The sequence below is a fragment of the Stegastes partitus genome, unplaced genomic scaffold (assembly GCF_000690725.1).
Source record: "Stegastes partitus isolate 25-593 unplaced genomic scaffold, Stegastes_partitus-1.0.2 Scaffold717, whole genome shotgun sequence".
Classification (NCBI taxonomy): domain Eukaryota; kingdom Metazoa; phylum Chordata; class Actinopteri; family Pomacentridae; genus Stegastes; species Stegastes partitus.
In genome coordinates, this window is record NW_007578448.1 from 346222 (window position 1) to 365168 (window position 18947).

General features: G+C 45.0%; 1 protein-coding gene across 1 annotated transcript; it reads left to right on the forward strand.

Annotated features, from left to right (window-relative positions):
* Positions 1-650: 650 nt before the first annotated feature.
* LOC103364096 (uncharacterized) lies at positions 651-18173 on the forward strand (the record flags this gene model as incomplete). Its single annotated transcript, XM_008291106.1, has 15 exons — positions 651-1316; positions 2219-2598; positions 2865-2934; positions 3026-4603; positions 5560-5699; positions 6897-7239; positions 7892-7957; positions 8096-9527; positions 11507-11726; positions 13265-13363; positions 13475-13676; positions 14359-14429; positions 15378-15503; positions 16220-16502; positions 17428-18173. Coding segments are annotated over exons 1-15 (6174 nt in total), but the record flags the coding sequence as incomplete, so codon positions are not given.
* Positions 18174-18947: the final 774 nt, after the last annotated feature.

Below are 18947 nucleotides of genomic sequence, written 5' to 3' on the forward strand. Positions count from 1 at the left end.
AAAACACCACCTGTCATCTAAACCAAATGACCTGAACAGGGTTAAGTTAAGTTTATAAAGCGCATTCTAAGCAAAGTTCTTTCCATCAGAAAACATGGGCTGGCATTGCAAATTAGTTTAGCCGCTTAAAATAGATTCAAGATTCAAGAAACTTTACTGTCATGCCATCTCACGTTTACATGTTTGTGGTACGAAAATGGTACTCAGGTGCCGGTTTTTAAAAAGCCTAATGAATAATAAGTACAATGAAAAACAAGAACAAAATAGAAATAGAAATACAAACATTATAAGTGTAACTATAGTAAAAATACAAACATTAGAAAGTAGAAAAGCCTAATTCAGTTATGTTTAACACTGAATATTCATATAAATACTGAGATTAAGACCCACGGTGTGATTTATGTCATGAGTTTACCTGAGTAACTGAGACATTAAGGGTTCAAACCCTTCAAAAAAATATACAAAGTGCAGCTTTATCTGACTGTATTTAATACGAAGATCCTATTTTATTATTAATGAAAGAGATCACCTTAATTATTATATAACCAAAGTAATCGGACTATCAGTGGTGTTTGTTTTGTTATAGAAAATATATTTCTGTGTTAATTTTATGAACAACTGCAGTTTTTCTTGCCTTTCATGGACCATTGAGTCTGAAGCTTTCTGAGGCTTTTATTTCATAAAGCGGACATGACACCGGAAGCTGATCTGTAACACGGAAGTCTTTCAGAGACGCACACAGGCGCCATATTGGATTGGACGGAGCGTTAACACGGAAGGAGGACTGTTGTGGTGCTTCCAGCCAAACCGCGTCCCGTTTAAAGTGCTGCTTTGGACTCAACATGCGCCACGACGCGGCGGAAGCAGCAGGCTGAGTTCGGGAGAACACCGGGGAGACATGGAGGCGAGGTTCGGCAGCGAAGTGGCGTCCATCGTGGAAGTCGCTATCCAGGCGACCGTGTCCGTCTTCAGGGATGTCTGGGCGAAAGAGGCGCCAAGCGCGGAGTGGGAGGAGGCGAAGTTCGGCGAAATCCAGGAGATAGAGAAGTGCCTGGTGGTCCAGATCCACAAGGTGTTCACGGAGTTCTCCTCGGAGCTGTTCGAGGAGAACGAGGCGCTGCGGGCCAAAGTGGAGCAGCTGGAGGACGTGCTGCAGCGGAAAGCCGGCCAGCTGGAGCAGGAGCTGGAGGCCAGAGTGGGTCAGCTGGGCCGGGACATGGAGCAGCTGGAGAAGGAGCTGAAGACCATCAGCGAGGGCGGCAGCAAGACGGCAGGAGGTCCGGGACGAGGCCCGCAGCAGGACGGCTCCGTGACAGGTGAGCAGCACGTGAGACTCACCTGTTGGGGTGAAACACAGTTTGTCTGTTTACTCACTTCTGCATGGATCAGCTGTTCTCCTAATAAGCAGCAGGGCTGAGGAGTTAGTCACAGTTTGAGGACATTTTTAAAAAGTGTAATATCTAAATCAGAAGAGCTGCCATGTTTGATAAAAGAATAAAATGCATCCTGACATTATAAAGCATAAGGATGTGAATCATACTCTGTAAATGTGAACTAACGTGTTTGTTTAACAGAAATCATGCGTTCAGTGGGAAAGAAATTAAATCTAAAATCCTATCTGATCACAACCTGTGGCAGAGTTTGTGTTCACATGTTGATTAGCAGTAATGAGCCTCCTGTAATGACGTCACTGCACCACGTGGTTGTTCTAAACTGTTTACTTCTGTTGTTCCTCAAGTCCCTCCACAGCGAGTCGGCTTCCAAGATGCTATATCACATCCGTTCTAAAAACCTAAACCCAAACAACCCTAAAATCTGCCTGTAAAGGGGAACTAGATGGAACCTTTAAGGTCAGCGGTTCTCAAGCTTTTTGAGCCACGACCCCCAAGATAACAAAAGTTTGTGTTCGTGACCCCCCAATGTGAATTCTTAATACATCATGAGTAATAACTTTGGTGGTTAGCATCGTCGCCTCGCAGCTAGAAGGTTCACGTCCCGGTGAGGACACCCGGGATCTTCCTGCGTGGAGTCTCCATGTTCTCCCCGTGCAGCGTGGGTTCTCTCCGGGTTCTTCCTCCCACAGTCCAGAAACATGCTGAGGTTAATTGGTGATTCTAAATTGTCCGTAGGTGTGAATGTGAGTGAGCTTGGTTGTCTGTCTCTAAGTGTGGCCCTGTGTCAGACCCCCTGTTTGAGATAATCTGATCTTTGTCTTTAAATGTAGAAGAAGCAGCAGTTTCAGCCTCCACCAATCAGGCTGCCCCACAGGAGAAGGACTCCCCCCTGAACACGTCATCAGTGTCAGCAGGAGCCACTGAAGTCGTTCCCGGCTCCGTCGCTGCGCCTGAGACCGTCTCCAAACCCGCAGCGGCTCCGATGGTGTTCGTCGGCAGCGTCAGCCCCGCTCCCACGGTGCTGCTGGTGGACGCCGGTCAGGTCGTCACACAGCCGCCTCCCGCAGCGTCGACCACCGTTTCTGAAATGACGCAAACGGCGCCGTTCATCCTCAAACCGGCAGCCTCGCCGGGTTACACGCCGCAGGACGTCCCCAGTCCGGACTCCAGCACCGTCAGCGGCCTCGACTCGACGCAAGAAAAGGTCGGGTGTGTTCGCTCTGAATGTCTGACCTGAAGCAAAACGTTTGTACTGTGATGTTTGGAAAGCAGAAGATGCTGGTTTGGATTTGGTAAAGTGTCAAATTCAGCAGCATCTTGTCGGAGATAGATGCTTTAAGGGCTTAACAGGCTGCACAGATAGTGTTCCTGTCTTTATGCAACCGAATGTAAAGTGTTTCTGGTGTCACGTGTCTATAATGTGGATTGTTATGCTTAGAAACCCTCAAATTATTTCCTTATGCATCACAGAACTCTGTGGAAGAGGGACCCTCCGGGAGAACAAGGCGGGCGAGAAGGGCGGCTGAAAAAACGGAGAGAGGTACGTGTTGATCGTAGCCCGTCTGTTTGGGAAGGAGCTGAATGTTTAAATAATAAAGTTCTAGTTCTTATGCATTTGTCTGTATTTCCAGTTCCCGCTGACAGCAACACTCAAGAGAAGAAGGTCAAGCTGGAGGACCAGGTCAGAAGGCTGAGAAGAAAAGATTCACAGACAGCGAAGCGCTTCTTCTGCGAGCAGTGCGACGTCGGTTTTCACTGGAAAGGCGAACTGAAGAAGCACATGAAGGTCCACAAGAAGCCTTTTCCCTGTGAGCAGTGCGGCCGAAGTTTCCTCGAGAAGAAGTCTCTGGAAAACCACCTTTCACGTCACGAGGCGACCAAAGCGCCGCTGCCCTTCCCCTGTCCTCAGTGTAAGAGGTCGTACAGGAAGGAGGAGTCGTTTCAGAATCACCTCAAGCGCCACGATCGGATGAAACCGCCGAAGCCTTTCGGCTGCGATCAGTGCGGGAAGACGTTCAGGATTAAGCGGTCTCTGGAAAACCACCTGTTACGCCACGAGAAACGGAAGCAGATGTTGAAGTGCCCGCATTGTGACAAGACCTGCAAGACGTCGGTGCAGCTCAAGTGTCACATGGCCGTGCACTCGGAGGAAAGACCCTTCAGCTGTGCAACGTGCGGGAAGGACTTCAAGAGCAAAGACACGCTTCGCTTCCACCAGATGGTTCACTCGAGCACCAAAAAGTACAAATGCCCCTTGTGTGACGAGACCTTCAAGTACGCCCACTCGCTGACGGTGCACAAGAGGAAGCACACGGGCGACACGCCGTTCATCTGCACCGTGTGCAACAGGTCGTACCGGACCGGCACTGCCCTCAAAAGACACAGCGTCGTCCACACAGGCGAGAAGCCGTTCACCTGTCACATCTGCGGCGCGAGGTTCAGCCTGAACAACAACCTCAAAAGGCATCTTCGCATCCACACAGGAGAGAAGCCGTTCACCTGCCAGGAGTGCGGCAAGAGCTTCTCGGACAACAACAAGCTCAAGTCCCACATGCTCATCCACGGCGCCAGGAAGCCCTTCATGTGCGACCTGTGCGGGAAGACGTTCCTCTTCAACTGCAGGCTGCTCGTACATCAGAAGTACGTGCACGCCGACAGGAGCGAGGAGTCGGACGGCACGCAAAACTTGTTCCAGACTCGACGGCAGAACAAGTCGCTGGTTAAACCGTTCAGCTGCAAAATCTGTCTGAGAGGCTTCAGCGCCGCCTGCTCCCTCAAGCTTCACGAGCGAGGCCACAGCGAGCACAAGGAGTTCAACTGCACCATATGTGGCAAGTCTTTCCACAACAAATACTCCTTCAGCTACCACCAGCGCAGCCACTCGGGGGAGAAGCCGTTCGTCTGCGACGTGTGCGGCAAGAGGTTCTTCCACGCAGCCAGCCTGAAGCAGCACGAGCGCATCCACACCGGGGAGAAACCGTACAAATGCGACCAGTGCGGCAAAGCCTTCAGGACGGACGGAAACTTCTACAGACACTTGAGGATCCACACGGGGGAGAAACCGTTTGAGTGCGTGTACTGTCACAGGAAGTTCCACCAGTCGAACCAGCTCAAGTCGCACTTGCAGGTCCACACCGGCCTGAAGCTGTACTCGTGCCAGCAGTGTGGCCGAGGCTTCTCCGACTCCAGGCAGCTCAAGAAGCACAGCTGTGACGGGTCGTAGTGACGGGACGCTGCGATTTGTTGTCCAATTCTGCATCCAGCAAACGGGACTAAGAGGAGGAGGAGGCATTAGTTACATCCAACCCAGTGGCTCGAAATGTTGACGCAAAAATAACTTTCATCTTTCTGATCTGCTGTCAGGCTGGTAAAGTAACTGATGAGCTGGTTTATTGACAGGAAGTTAATTTATTGCGGTTTTGAAAGTAGGTTCAGTCGTTACAGCCGTTAAGAAAAAGTACAAAACGTCTGCTCGTGATAGAGAAAGGGATGCTCGTCTGACTTCTTATTAATCCAACAAATGGAGGCTACTTCCGCTCTCACTGGGTCAGAGTTAAGGGATTATTCAGAACTGACTAGCAGCATTGTTTGTGGCATTTCTAATTCTGTCTTTGCATCAACAGCCTGAGCTATTAAACACCTTCAAAGAAAGCAATGCTAATTATTAAAACATTGTGGCTCTTCAGAAATAAAGTTACTCATGTGAAACCTCAGTAGAGATACCGAGGTCGGATCTGTTCATGTTTTGAAGATGATAAATGAATCATGTGTTCAGGATTAGTATGTAGAGGTTGTTTTCAGCAACTCTTTTACCATTTAAGTTGTTACTAAAATGAAGATTACGGTATTTTTTTAATGGCTTTTTTCGTTCGTTTGAAAGATGTTATTGTTTATATTCCGGTTTTGTGAATTCATAATTGATTTGTCATCCAGATGTAATTATTTTCAAATTGAAAATTGAAGTTGTAAAAAAAAAACAAAAGAGAGAGACTTTCTAATGTACAGTGCTCTGTAAAGTTGTAGTCTTTATTTTTTTTCTTCTGCTCGCAACTGGAATAAAAGAACATTTGCAACCAGATCAAGTCTTATTTTGAAATTGTGAGTTTGTGCTGCTTGTGTTTCCGGGATCGATGGCACTGAGTCTCCTGTCACTTTTAACCGCCAGCTGTTGATTTAGGATTTAAAATGTCAGCAAACTTGGTGTTTTATTTAGAAACGAAGTCCATCATGGACATAGTTATTGAAACCGCCGTCGATGTTGGTGGAAATCCGAAGGAGGAAGCTGCTAGAAAGGAGAAACAAAAGGTGAGTGAGCGGTTAAATGTTAGCTTCCCGTATCGGTGGTTACTGATGCTGACTGGACAGACTGTGATGCTAACCCGTACAGTTATGTGATGCTAACCTGCTATGCTAACCCGTACAGTGTGTGATGCTAGCAGCGTGCGTGTTTATTGACCGGCTCAGAAACACTGTGTCTGAGGAGAGTGGACCGACGGAGTTAAATCAAGCGGAGGGGCAGCGCGACGGCAAGCACAACAAAGATGGCGGCGGCTCGTAGCTAGTTAAACACGTAAAAGTAAAGTTCAGGCGCTTTTTGACGTGTAGCGACTGGTGCGAAATATAAGTATGGCTTTTGTTTGTGTGTTTGTTTGTTTGTTTTATTTATGGTGTCCAGTCAGTTAAATAACAGTGGTGCTGTTGGACTGACGGTAACAGACAATCTGTTTACTGTTCCGAAAAGTCAGTTGGCTACGGATCCTCGTAAGGGTCATACATATAGTCGTCTATTCAATGGGTCGTTTATTACTTGATTATTATTTTGTTATTCCACTTTTATGAATTTTGACTTATGTTTTTGCTCTTTATTTGCCTGTCTAGCAGTATTTTATTTATAGATATTGTTTTTTTTAAATATTTATCTTATTTTTTCCTCTTGTGCTTCCTCATTGCATGCTTTATTTTTGATTTTCTTGTGTTTCGTTGCATTTTTTCCCCCCATTCATCATTTAATTCATATGAAAGTTCTATATTAATAAAGTCTGATTGATGGTGAGACGGGGTTTTGTGTGTGTTTTGTATTCCTTCTGATAACAGATTAATTTAAAGGAGAATCTCTTAACGAATCAAATTGTTGATTGTGAAGATGTCAGGCTACCATTTTTGGATTTTGGCTACTGCTGTGGTTCAGTCTGCTGATAAATCCAGCTGTCACTATTTGTGTGTCTATAATTCTGAATCCCTTAATAAATAAATAGAGGCACTAATACAGCCAGGAAACCTTCACAGTTACAATCATCAATAATGTTTATTAAACACAGGAAGCCTTTAATACTGACATCTGCACTAGATTTGTTATATTTGTTGTGCACTTATTAAGCAATAGTCACAGATTGTTAGTAGGAAACTGATTCATTTTTCTTCATGCTCACATTAGATTCTTATATTTATCATTCTAGATGCTCGATAATAAACCACAGTTTTGCTTTATTTTAATCCTCACAGCCAGAGTTTGTGGAAATGCTGGTGCGAGAGGCAGCGAGGAAGATCAGCACGGTCTTCTCCCAGCTGTCGTCGCTGCTGCAGGCTGAAAACGGGACGCTGAAGGCCCGGGTGAAGCAGCTGGAGGCCGAGCTGAAGGCTGTGACCGAGCGGTTCGACAACGCCAGGCTGTGGAGGGAGAACGTGCTGAGCGGCTGCCCGGTTCTGTTCGAGCAGAGCGGCCTGATCTTCACCCTCAAGCCTTTTGGGAAGCTGAAAAGAAAGACGGATAAAGAAGAAGAAGAAGGAGTCAAACAGTCATCTCCTGCCGCTGCCGCTGCTCCAGTGGAGGGTGGACGACATGCAGGTAAGTTTCAAAAAAAGCAGCAGCAAAAAAAAAAAAAAGTTTATGGCAATTAAGGAATTAGCAGCCATTTAAAGCTGCTCACTGACACACAGCAGCATTTACTAAAAAATAAAAGACTAAAAAATATATTTAACTTCAGATAATAAATCATTGTTGCTGCTTTTTCTCCTGCAAACACACAAAACACATATAATTCATACTCATACTTCAGTTTTCTACAAGATCTGAGTCACAGCTATGATAAAATATAAAGATAAATATATTTAAAACACAAGAGAGGAGCTAATAACAAGAAGGTTTAATAATATTTTTACAGTCCACCTCTCAGACTGGATCAGGTTTGTCTATGAACCTTAAACTTTATGATACAAATGAGGTGTTTTTCTTCAAATTCTCTCTATTTTTTCTTTCATAAGGAACACAGATGACAACTAATCAAACCACAGTGTTGTCTTCAGCACATTTATTCGCTCTCATCACTGTTCTTATAAAAGATTTCTGACAGAAATGTGTGAACCTGTGCAGAGCAGGTGTTATGTAACTTCACACCGACATTATTTTCGTCCAGTTTTGAAGGAAAATTGAAACTCGGGCAGAAAATTTACAGCTTTTCTTCAGATTCCGGTGTAAATGACGTGTCTTTGTTTGTCAGTAATGTCTCGTACTGAAGGTGGAGAGGCGGCGAAGGAGGTGACTTCATCAGCATCCACTGGACAAGGTGGGATTTTAAACTGTTCATATGGAAATAGTTTACATTTAAACACAGGAATAAGGACTTTAAACAGTGTTTCCTGTTTATTAATTCGGCTCTAAGTGTAATTTCAAGTGCTAATTTTTCTCTTTTCCACTCCTGCAGAGGATTGCGTCACAACCAACGCAGCTGAAGCCACACAGGAAGCAGCGGTCAAGAAGAAAGGGAAGCTGTTCGTATGCGACGTCTGCAGCAAGAGCTTCAACCGGCAGTTCCACCTGATGAAGCACATGAACACGCACAAGGAGCAGCGGCCGTTCGCCTGCGAGCAGTGCCCCAGAAGATTCAGGAACACGGCGACGTTCGAGTACCACCTGCTGCGACACGAGGAGAAGAAGCACGCCGCCTTCGGCTGCCAGCTCTGCGAGAAGACCTTCAAAACCAGGATGCACCTGAAGACCCACCAGCTGGTTCACACGGACACGCGACCGTTCGTCTGCTCGTCCTGCGGGAAAGGCTTCAAAACCAAACACAACCTGCAGGCTCACCAGGTGGTGCACGCGGTGGAGAAGCCGCACAAGTGCTCCGAGTGCGGCGAGGGCTTCAGGTACGCCTTCACGCTGCAGTGCCATCGAAGCGTCCACACGGGCGAGCATCCGTACAAATGCACGGTTTGTGGCAAGGCCTTCGTGAAGAGGCGATCGCTCAGGACGCACCAGTCGGTCCACAGAGGGAAGATGTTCACATGCGAGACGTGCGGGGCGGGTTTCACCCTGCAGCACAACCTGAAGAGACACATTCGCATCCACACCGGGGAGAAACCGTTCAAGTGCAAAGTGTGCGGGAAGAGTTTCATCCAGGACAACAAGCTGAAGGCGCACATGCTTCTTCACGGAGCGTCGAAGGCGTTCATGTGCGACCTGTGCGGGAAGACTTTTCTCTACAACTGCCAGCTGAAGAAACACCAGAAGGTAACCCACGATGAGCGACACGGGCAGGTCGCGAGGAGGCGAACCCGAGAGCGAGGCAACCGCAGAGTCATCTACCGACGGGACAGAACGACGGTCAACGTGACGCCGTTCAGCTGCAGGACCTGCCACAAGGGCTTCGACACCGCGAGCTCGCTGAAGAGGCACGAGCTGATCCACACGGGGAGCGTGCGACACAGCTGCGACACGTGCGGCAAGTCTTTCTTCTACAAAGCCACCTACGATTACCACCTGCGGATCCACTCGGGGGAAAGGCCGTTCGGTTGCGACGTGTGCGGGAAGCGCTTCATCATCCTCCAGGCCCTGAAGTCCCACAAGCTGCAGCACTCTGGAGAGAAACCGCATAAGTGCGAGCAGTGCGGCAAAGCCTTCAGGATCTACACAAACTACCAGAGACACCTCCGGATCCACACGGGAGAGAAGCCCTACGAGTGCGAGGTGTGCGGCGTGAGGTTCAGGCAGCTCGGACACGTCAAGTTTCACATGCAGGTCCACACGGGGGAGAGACCGTACTCCTGTAGCAGCTGTGGACTCGGGTTTTCAGACTCAAGGCTGCTCAAAAGACACAACTGTAGTGGGAAGTACCAGAAAGTATTAGCAAACACACTCACAACATCCTGAAAGAACGTATTCACCAAAACAGAAGCGAACCAAAACTACGTTAGCTTCGGTCGCCGGTCAAAAGTTCAAACTCCACGGATAATTCACACAATCTTGTCGCAGATAAAGTTGTTTTTAGTGTCTTAGCAACACGGTGCCACTGAAATGTTTAATTGTGCGCGTTGGAGTGTTCAACACCCGGTTTAAATAAACGACGTGTTGAATCACATCACTCATGGATCTTTTTGTTCAGCACTCGATATGTTGAGTTTAAAACCGTAATCCTCTGAACTGACATCGTTTACTCCAGATTATAACTTTAGTTTATCAGCAGTCTGATCAGAATCCGTCAACGCTTCAGTTTATTTATCTTTACTTGTGATGGTCCAGTTGATATTCTTTATATTGTGTGTGTTAGTAGAGACAAAAGAACCAGCAGCACTACAAGAACCCTGATTGATATCTCTGAAGAATAAAACTAATAACTACCTACAGAGGATAAAGCAGCGTATAGAAGATAGATTGATGGATGGATGGAGTTCTCTTCAGCGGTTTAGGCAAGTTTCAGACTATGAGGTAGTAATATAGACCAAATAAAACTACAGACATTGACCCAGAGTACTGAGCAGTAGAGAAATATACCAGGCTAATTTAAATATAAAGCTAAAAACCCGACAATAGAAACTTTTACTAATGTTTAGAAGAATACTAACACAACATTTTAATATTTTCTCTTTATTTCAAACTACCGTTTCAGGTATTTTTATGTTGAAAGTGCTGACCGGAAATGCCTCTGTGTGTTCATGTCTAACTTTACGCTGCGAATTGCTGTAGTTCCTCACTGTGGCCGTTAGAGGGCAGCAAATATCCACGAGTTTACATGATGCTCTTCGAGAAAAATACTTGAATCGCTCTTCTGTTGTGTTTTTATTTCTAATAATCACACTATTAATGTAGATATTGATGGCAGCGGTTAGCATAACAATAAAACTTTAGTGTTCCTCAGTTTTGAGTTAAATTAAACTAAATGTCAACACCGTCAAGTCGGACACGATACCACGACGGTGCTTCCGGTGGAAATATACAACAAAACAGATGTTATTAGTATATTTGTGGAATCTTTACAGGAGACACTGATGGCATTTTAGCATTTCTTTAATAAGACAATCTGTCAAAAATATTCATACGGCATATATGTAAGTAATATGCCACTATACTTCAGAATAATGATTCAGATAATAAATCATTGTTGCTTCTTTTTCTCCTGCAAACACACAAAAGAAATCCCCTCAAATATAATGCATACTGCTACTTCAGTTTTATATAATATCTGAGTCACAATAATGATAAAATCTAAACATAAATATATCAAAAACATAAAAGAGGAACTAATATTTTTTTTAATGTTTCTATAATCCACCTCTCAGACTGGATCAGGTTTGTCTATGAACTTTAGACTTTATAACACAAATTGGAGGATGTTTTTAGATTATATATATATATACCTTTTTGTTTTATAAGGAACACAGATAAGTAATTAAACCACAGTAATACAGACGTCTTCAGCACATTTTTTTTTGCGCTCTTATCGCTGTTCTTACAAAATTTCTGACAGAAATGTGTGAAACCCTAAAGAGCAGGTGTTATATAATGTCACACCTGCAGCAGACATTAGTTTTCGTCCAGTTTTGGAGGAAAATTGGACGCAGACACCATCAATCAATCAAACTTTATTTATATGGCACTTTTAATACAAACAGAAATACAACACAAAGTGCTCAAGGAATAAAAATGCAATAACTACCACCCTGCTGCTTATTATAATAAAGTCCAGAATCTTTACTTGAGTGCAGCTCAGCCCACATCTGTTAAACCCTGAGCAGCGAGGAAGAATGCGTGCTTTTATTTTGAAGAGCATGAACCAGGAAGAAGAAGATGGATCCGTGTTGTGTTTTTCCACCGTAGCGACAACAGAGCCGCGATAAAGCAGCGGTTTAGTTTTTATTTCATCGCTGTTGAACCGCAGAAGAGAGCCGCCCGGAGCCGCCGTCATGTCGGAGCTGGAGGCGCAGGTCTGCTCCATCCTGGAGATCATGGTCAACGCCACCGTGTCGGAAATGAGCAAAGTTCTGGGCGGCTGCGGTCCAACTCGTCCACAAGTGTCCACATGTGCGCCGGAAAACACGCACGGCTCCTCGGAGGAGAAGGTACGTCCACCGGTGCCCGTTTACCGGCAGCCCAGCCGGCGTCGGTGCCGGTTCTGGTCCCGGTTCTCGCTGCTCCGCCGCTTCCTCCGCGACGGGCGACCAGCTGATCATAGAAATAGAAGAGCTAGCTGGATGCTGCGGCTAGCCGCCACCGACCCGCGCTGTCTGGGCCGGTTCGGCTGGTTTCATTGAATATTCGGGTTCGGAAACGTGTAAATGTGTGAGTCTCAGTGATGAAGGTGAAACGACAGCTCACAAGAATCCATGTTTGGGCGCCATTTTGAGTTGGACAGCAGGCCCGGGCCTATCTATCTGCTGTAGGTCTACAGGAGCCTCCGCCACAGGTCTCCTCTGGATCCATACCATAATATTCATTATTATAGTCATAAAGACAGTGAGATCAGGTCTCCTCTGGATCCACACCATAATATTCACTATATTTATTATTATAATCATAAAGACAGTGAGATCAGGTCTCTTCTGGATCTTTATCTTAATATTTTATTAATTACCTGAAAAGTTTTAGAAATAATTTTTAAAAACAAAACATAAATAATTTTTTCAACTTCTACAGATTGTTTGTCAGCTAAAACTTTTTTTTTTTTTTTTTAAGAGCTTATTTTATTGATTGTGAGTCCTTCTTGTGTATTTTTTAATTCGTCAAAAAAAAAAAAAGACTATTTGACGTCCAGCAACCTGCTGAATATGAAATAATCAGACATTTCACCAGTAAAGCTGCTTCTTCTCTCACTTCAGAAGCCTGAAAAGAGAGTTTCTGCTTCATAAATGACTTTAAAGGTTTCTTACTTTTAAAAATAGCAGATTGATGCCACAAAAAAACAGAGTTTGCTGAACTGAACAGAACTCAGCTCCATAAATGATGAAGCTCTTAAACAACTGAAGGCACCTAACGGCACATAAAGTGGTGAAATAACGTCTCCCTGCAGCAGCCACCACATTAAAAAGAAGCTTTTCCACATCCGTGCATCACTGATAAAAACCTGAACACTGGCCAACAACAGTGATGATGTCTGACTGTAACCTCAGTACTGAGTATTGGACTTTTATTTCTGCTGTGATATTATTTTTATTATTCACCGTTTCACCTCTTGTTGTTGTTTTTTTCTATGTGTAGTAACTTGTTTTCAAACTGAAACCAACAAAACAGAACAAACACTGCAAATATTTCTTTTTTTTAAACATGAAGCAGAAAAGTGAGCTGCCTGAGTCATTTGTTCAGCTTAAACCTGCACAGAATTTGTTTTAATTTCTCAAATTCACAAAGAAATTATAGATTATTTAAGGTTTTGCTTCTCTGTGACCTTTGACATCATGTGAGATAAAATAATAAATACGAATACTAGAGCTTTATTAGTCATAATTAGGAACAGATTTTTCTTTTTTTTTTAAATTGTCTTATAAAAATTCCTCATCTCTGCTCCTCTTGCTGGTTTTGTCTAAATGTGTTTCAGCCTTAAATAAGTTTATTCTGCGTTAACAGCTGGTTCCTCCTGACCCGCTGTGTGCTTCTCCTTCAGGTGATCCAGTTCAGCGTCTTCATGACGTCTCTGGCTCAGGAGGCCGTGGAGCAGATCTGCCAACTTTGCCACGAATATTCCTCGATGCTGCAGCTGGAGGTGCCTGGTTTTCCTGCTTCTGAGTGTTTATTTACTGTTGCAGTCATGTTTAGGGGAGAAAAATAAATAAAAACAGGTGATTTTCATTAGAAACTGTTTTTCTTTCTGCAGGTGACGCAGGGCGTAGCTGAGATGAAGGACCTGAGGAGGAGGCTGGAGGAGGCCGAGTCGGAGCTGAAGCTGGTGCTGGACGGCAGCGGAGGCCGGAAGGAGGCCGAGGAGCTGACGGAGGGAGGCGGCAGGGAGAAGGAGGCCAGGAGGGAAGGAGACGCCGTGGAGGGCAGCCAGCGGTCGGGAAGGAAGAGCCGCAGAGGTGAGCAGCTCGTCCTCCAGCTGGTAGCTTCAGAGTGACATTATTCCTGATTACAAACTGCATCGACACCTTTAACAGGAGCTACAGAAAGAGCTGTATGAATGAAGAAGAAAACATCTTTATTTTGTGCTTGTTGAAGCTCAAACATCACATTTTCAGCTGTTTTCCACCTCCAGTCTTCATGCTAAGCTAAGCTAAGCTAAGCTAACTAGCTGCTGGTTGTAGTGTCACATTTAACTTTAATGAAACGCTCCATAGATTCTAACAATTTATATCAGAATACAATAAAGATAAGAGTTTCTTTATGTCATCACATGAGGCTTTTCTTGCCGTTTAGTGTTTTTTTTAATGACAGGATGTGTGAGATATATTTAATAAAACGCTAAATAAGGACAGAAAGCAACTTCTTCAATTTAAATCCCTTTTTACCCAACGCTGAAACGATAAGGTCCACGCCTGAAGATGAAAAATAAATGAGCTAAAATTAGTGTAAAACAGAAAAATGTGAAGTAACACAGATTCTGAGGCAGTAAAGTGCCTTCACATAGGAAATGAAATATTGTAGATGAAATTTGAAAATGAAACTGATCATCAGAGCGTCTTTGTCAGAGAATCTTTCATGTCTTTGAGTTTTTACATTTTATTTCCAGAGACGGATGAAACACGTTTGTTTGTTTTGCAGTCGTGTCCGGTGGTGACGGTGGAGTCAAGAGGTCGCCTATAATTCATCTGTGGAAAGGCCGAACTTATGAGGTAAAATCCTGACTTTTCTTTTCTCCTTTTAACACTTTTATTTATGACTTATTCACTTCAAGTTGGATGGATTTCTTAAGAAACACAATCAGCTTTAGACCTAAAATGTTGGGGGCATTAAACATCAGAGGAGCCTCTGTCATGGCGCCCCGTCGCCAGCTGGTGGAGCAACCAGGTACTGCAGCTGATCTGCAACACATTTACTGGAAATACAAGTTTCTTTGGAGACACGTTGTAAACACCTTTAAGGACACGAAGGACAATAGAAATGGCTGCAAGTCACAGGCTGAGACCGTCCAGCAGCGAGATGGCCTCATAAGAGCCTCTACGAATGATGGGCGTCTCCTCTGGAGCAGTTAGCGACAGTTGAGGTGGAGGTGACACACAGAGCAAATCCTGAGCGATGGAAAATCAAGAACTTTCCAAATATCATTGCTGTCTGCGATGGTGGACGTTTATTGTGCAAAAACCTTGTTTATTGCTGGTGTCGTGATGTTGTAGCTCTTTGTGGAACAGACTTTATGTCAGGAGATGTTTGTTTTGGTTCCTAAACACCTTAATAGGATGCAGTTTATTTCACAATGCACTGCTGAGCTATTTAGCCGTCAATCACATACACTGGAATGATTTTAATAACTTTTATGTACTTGGAAGCGTGTACTCTCAATGTTCAATTACTCGGATTGGATGAGGGCAAAAAATCTCCCAACATGTGCAGCAGATCAGCGTCTATGTATTCCATCGCAGTGTGGTAACTAAAGATGGAAACGTTCACTCGGACTCTAGAGGACTCAGGGTTTGCTCTTGTGCTTAAAACCTGAGGGAAGAGTGTCGCTGAACGCTCCAACATCAGGATTTACCGAGACTAAAAGTGTTCCTTTAGCTCCCCAGCTCACCTCGTGTAGATGTAAATCTGTCCACGTGTCCTTATTGTCTCTCTGCTCTCAGGACAGCATCCAGCCAGTTATAATAAAGGAGGAAGGACTGGAGGGTCTAGCCGACCAGGCGTCTTCTGATTCTGGTCCGTACAGAGACGAGCCCGGCCAGGACGACGACGACGACCCAGACTACCAGGTGGGATTCACCGGCACCTCTTTGTCACTGATCAGGCTCAATGTTTTCATATTTCAGGTCAATTTGCAGTTTATTTTTTTGTTAAATTAGACCAAGAAATACTGAAGCATCAGTTCAGACGTAGAGCAGCAACGGCAGGAACAGCGTTTATGGAAATAAGAAATATACTGACAAATAGGGAAATAGCAACTAGCATCCGTATGAGAGCTCTCAGCTGTTTCATTCTACCAGCTCTGATGTGAATCGTGGAACATAAATAATAAAACGTCAAACAACATGTGGTTTTACAGACGCATGCTACGTACAGTATGTCTCATATGGACAGAATGAGCAATGAAGGTGTTTTAAAATTACTAAACACTACTTATACACTGATGAACAAAACTAGGGAACAGCAAGCGACATTTTTTGGACACGTCAGAAGGAAAGAGACGCTGGAGTTTGTTGTCACGACTGGAAAAGTTAATGGGAAGAGATGACGAGACAGACGGAGAATGAAAACGATAGACGGACTGTTATGGCTACACGTGGAACAGGAAACAACAAGAAAGCAAAGAAATGATCGCAGGATTTAAAACCCAAAACGTCCTTATGTGATGAGCTACTTCTGTAAATAATGATTTCCACCTTCTTGTCAGTAAGTCATGGGATGATTGTGAACCCACTGAGGCTCAAAACCAGGAATAAATGCACAATTCTACGTATGTTTCTGTTAGTTGGAGCTGGAGGATCCGGACGACGGCGACCCGGGCTACGCCACCAGGTCCAAACGCGTCGTAAAGCTCAAGTCCCACCGAGTCCGAGCGAAGAAGGACGGTCAGGGTCAGAGGGAGCCGCTGAGCTGCAAATACTGCAGGAAGACCTTCAGCAAGCTGCTGCAGCTCAAAGCGCACCAGGCCGTCCACGAGGCCAACGCAGAGAAACCCTTCAGCTGCTCCCAGTGCGGTCGAGGCTTTTCCTTCCAGAGAAGCCTCAACGCTCACATGTTGCTTCACACAGGTGGGCGGCCATCTTTATCCTCAGGACGACACATAACAACACAACATTAAGAAAAGTGTTATTTAATGTGTTACTGATACGGGAGCTGAAGGACTCCACAACGCTTATCACCTGTAAAGGTGCTTTGACGAACGTTTTGGGAAACGTTTGCGTAAAAACTGATTCCTGGTCGACATGTTTACCACAAAAAATATTTAAAGATTCACATCCAAGTGAATAACCTCACACCGTGTGTTTAAACATTTAAAACTGTGTTATTTAATTAGATTTGTTGTTGTTGTTGTTGTTGTTGTTGTTGTTGTTGTTGTGTTTGGAAACATCAAAAACTGATGAGTTGATCGACAGAATTAGTCGCAGCAATTCTGATTATTAGTCCGTGCATCATTTTTATTAACTTTTTAAGCAAACACACAACATTCACTGATTGTGGCCTGAAATATGTGAACATTTTCTCAGTCTTTGTGATAAATAACTGAATATTTTTTTGTTTTTAAAACTAAACTGGACTTTGCTAGATGAACATTTTCAGACCAGATGATTTATCAACTAACTGAGAAGATCTAACTGATAATGAAAATGATTTAAATGATTAATTAAAGCTAGACAAGATCTAACTTCCACCTGTAACGTGTTCGTCTGTACGCTGTGTGGTGGAGGATGCAGTGTGTACAGTGAGCGTTCACCAAAACTTGAACTAGTTGCCTGCTGCACCTTGAATTTTAAATTAATAGCAGCAAAGAAAGTCGACCGTTTTAAGTGTCTTAAAACTAAAACAGTTACTTAGAAGAGGCTGTGAGAGCTGCATGATTGAACCACAATTCTCACCAAAACAAATGGTTTATAGACGGAGCTTTAAGATTCAAATAACTTTGGATGGTTGGAGTTTGCTTTATTCTACCTGAGACGTCCTCTTTGTCCTGTCCAGGTGAGAGACCCCACACCTGTGACGTGTGTGGGAAAGGCTTCACCCTGAAGCAGCTGCTGAGGAACCACCAGCGTCTCCACGCCGACGTGCGGCCGTTTCGCTGCGAGCAGTGCGGCAAGAGCTTCTACCGAGCGCACGGCCTGAAGATGCACCAGATGGTCCACACCGGCGAGCGGGCCTACAACTGCCAGTACTGCAACAAAAGCTTCACCATCCAAGGCAACCTGCAGCGCCACCTGCGCATCCACACGGGCGAGAAGCCGTTCAGGTGCGAGACGTGCGGCAAAAGCTTCAACCAGGCCGACACTCTCAAAGGCCACCAGCGGATCCACACCGGCGAGCGGCCCTTCAGCTGCGAGACCTGCGGCAAGTGCTTCATCCAGAAGAGCGCCCTGAAGATGCACCAGAAGACGTCCCACCTGGACGACAAGTCTCTGGCCTGCGTGGCGTGCGGCGCCACGGTGGCCTGCGTGGACTCGCTGCGCAAACACATCCAGACGCACGCGGCCACGATCCCGTGCACGTGCGTGCTCTGCAGCCGGCGGCTCAACTCCATCACCGAGCTGCGGTCGCACCAGCAGCACCACACGGTGGACCGACCGCACAGCTGCGGCATCTGCGGGAAGAGCTTCAAGTCGTCCAGCTACCTGAAGATCCACCTGAAGACGCACAGCGGCGAGCGGCCGTTCTCCTGCGACATCTGCGGTCGCATGTTTACCCAGCACAGCAGCCTTAAGTCACATCAGGTAGGTTTGCATTCATGATCGGTCTGCATTCATTTACCACAACAAAAATCCCCAAACTGTTGTCAGACTCACACCTTAGTGCATGATGTCACACTTGTGCTGCTTGGTGCTCTGTGTGGTAACAAGACTTCAGGTTGGTGTGAAAAAGGAAAAGAAACTCACTATTCTGATCCTCTAAGGCTTCTGTTAACAGAAGCTGAGTTTCTAAACAGACTAAAAAAGGTAAAACATGCATCATTCTGTCACTAGTCTCCTGTAATGTTTCTCGTGACTTCTTGCAGGACAGAGCCGAGGTGCAGACGCCTTATTTTTTTATTCACGAGATTAAACGTCTCATCAAACTGTCCACACAACAAACAGCCGAGTTGATCTCTGATTTCCTAAATAGTGAAGCTGGAAGTTCAAGATTAATTTATAATTAAAACAAATTAATGAAGTCACTTTGCTTAAACATATGCAGCTCTCTCTCTGTGTTTGGAGAAGCTCATGTGGATGCTGCGGCGGTCTGATGCTCCAGGTCTGTAATAAACTCAGAGGAAATCGTCCGAAACAGCTGGAAGCAACAAACTAAACTGCCATGAGGGAGTTTAGGGGAGGGAGAGAAACCATTCAGCTGCGACTTGTTGTCACATCCTGATCTTATCTAATTAATGACTATAAGAATTTAATTAATTTACCGGCGGTGTTGCTCCAGTTACCAGAATGTGCACCAGTCTCTCATTCACACATATGGATCCTGCTGCTGTGTGAGGCTGCCGGTAGTTAATAAACTCA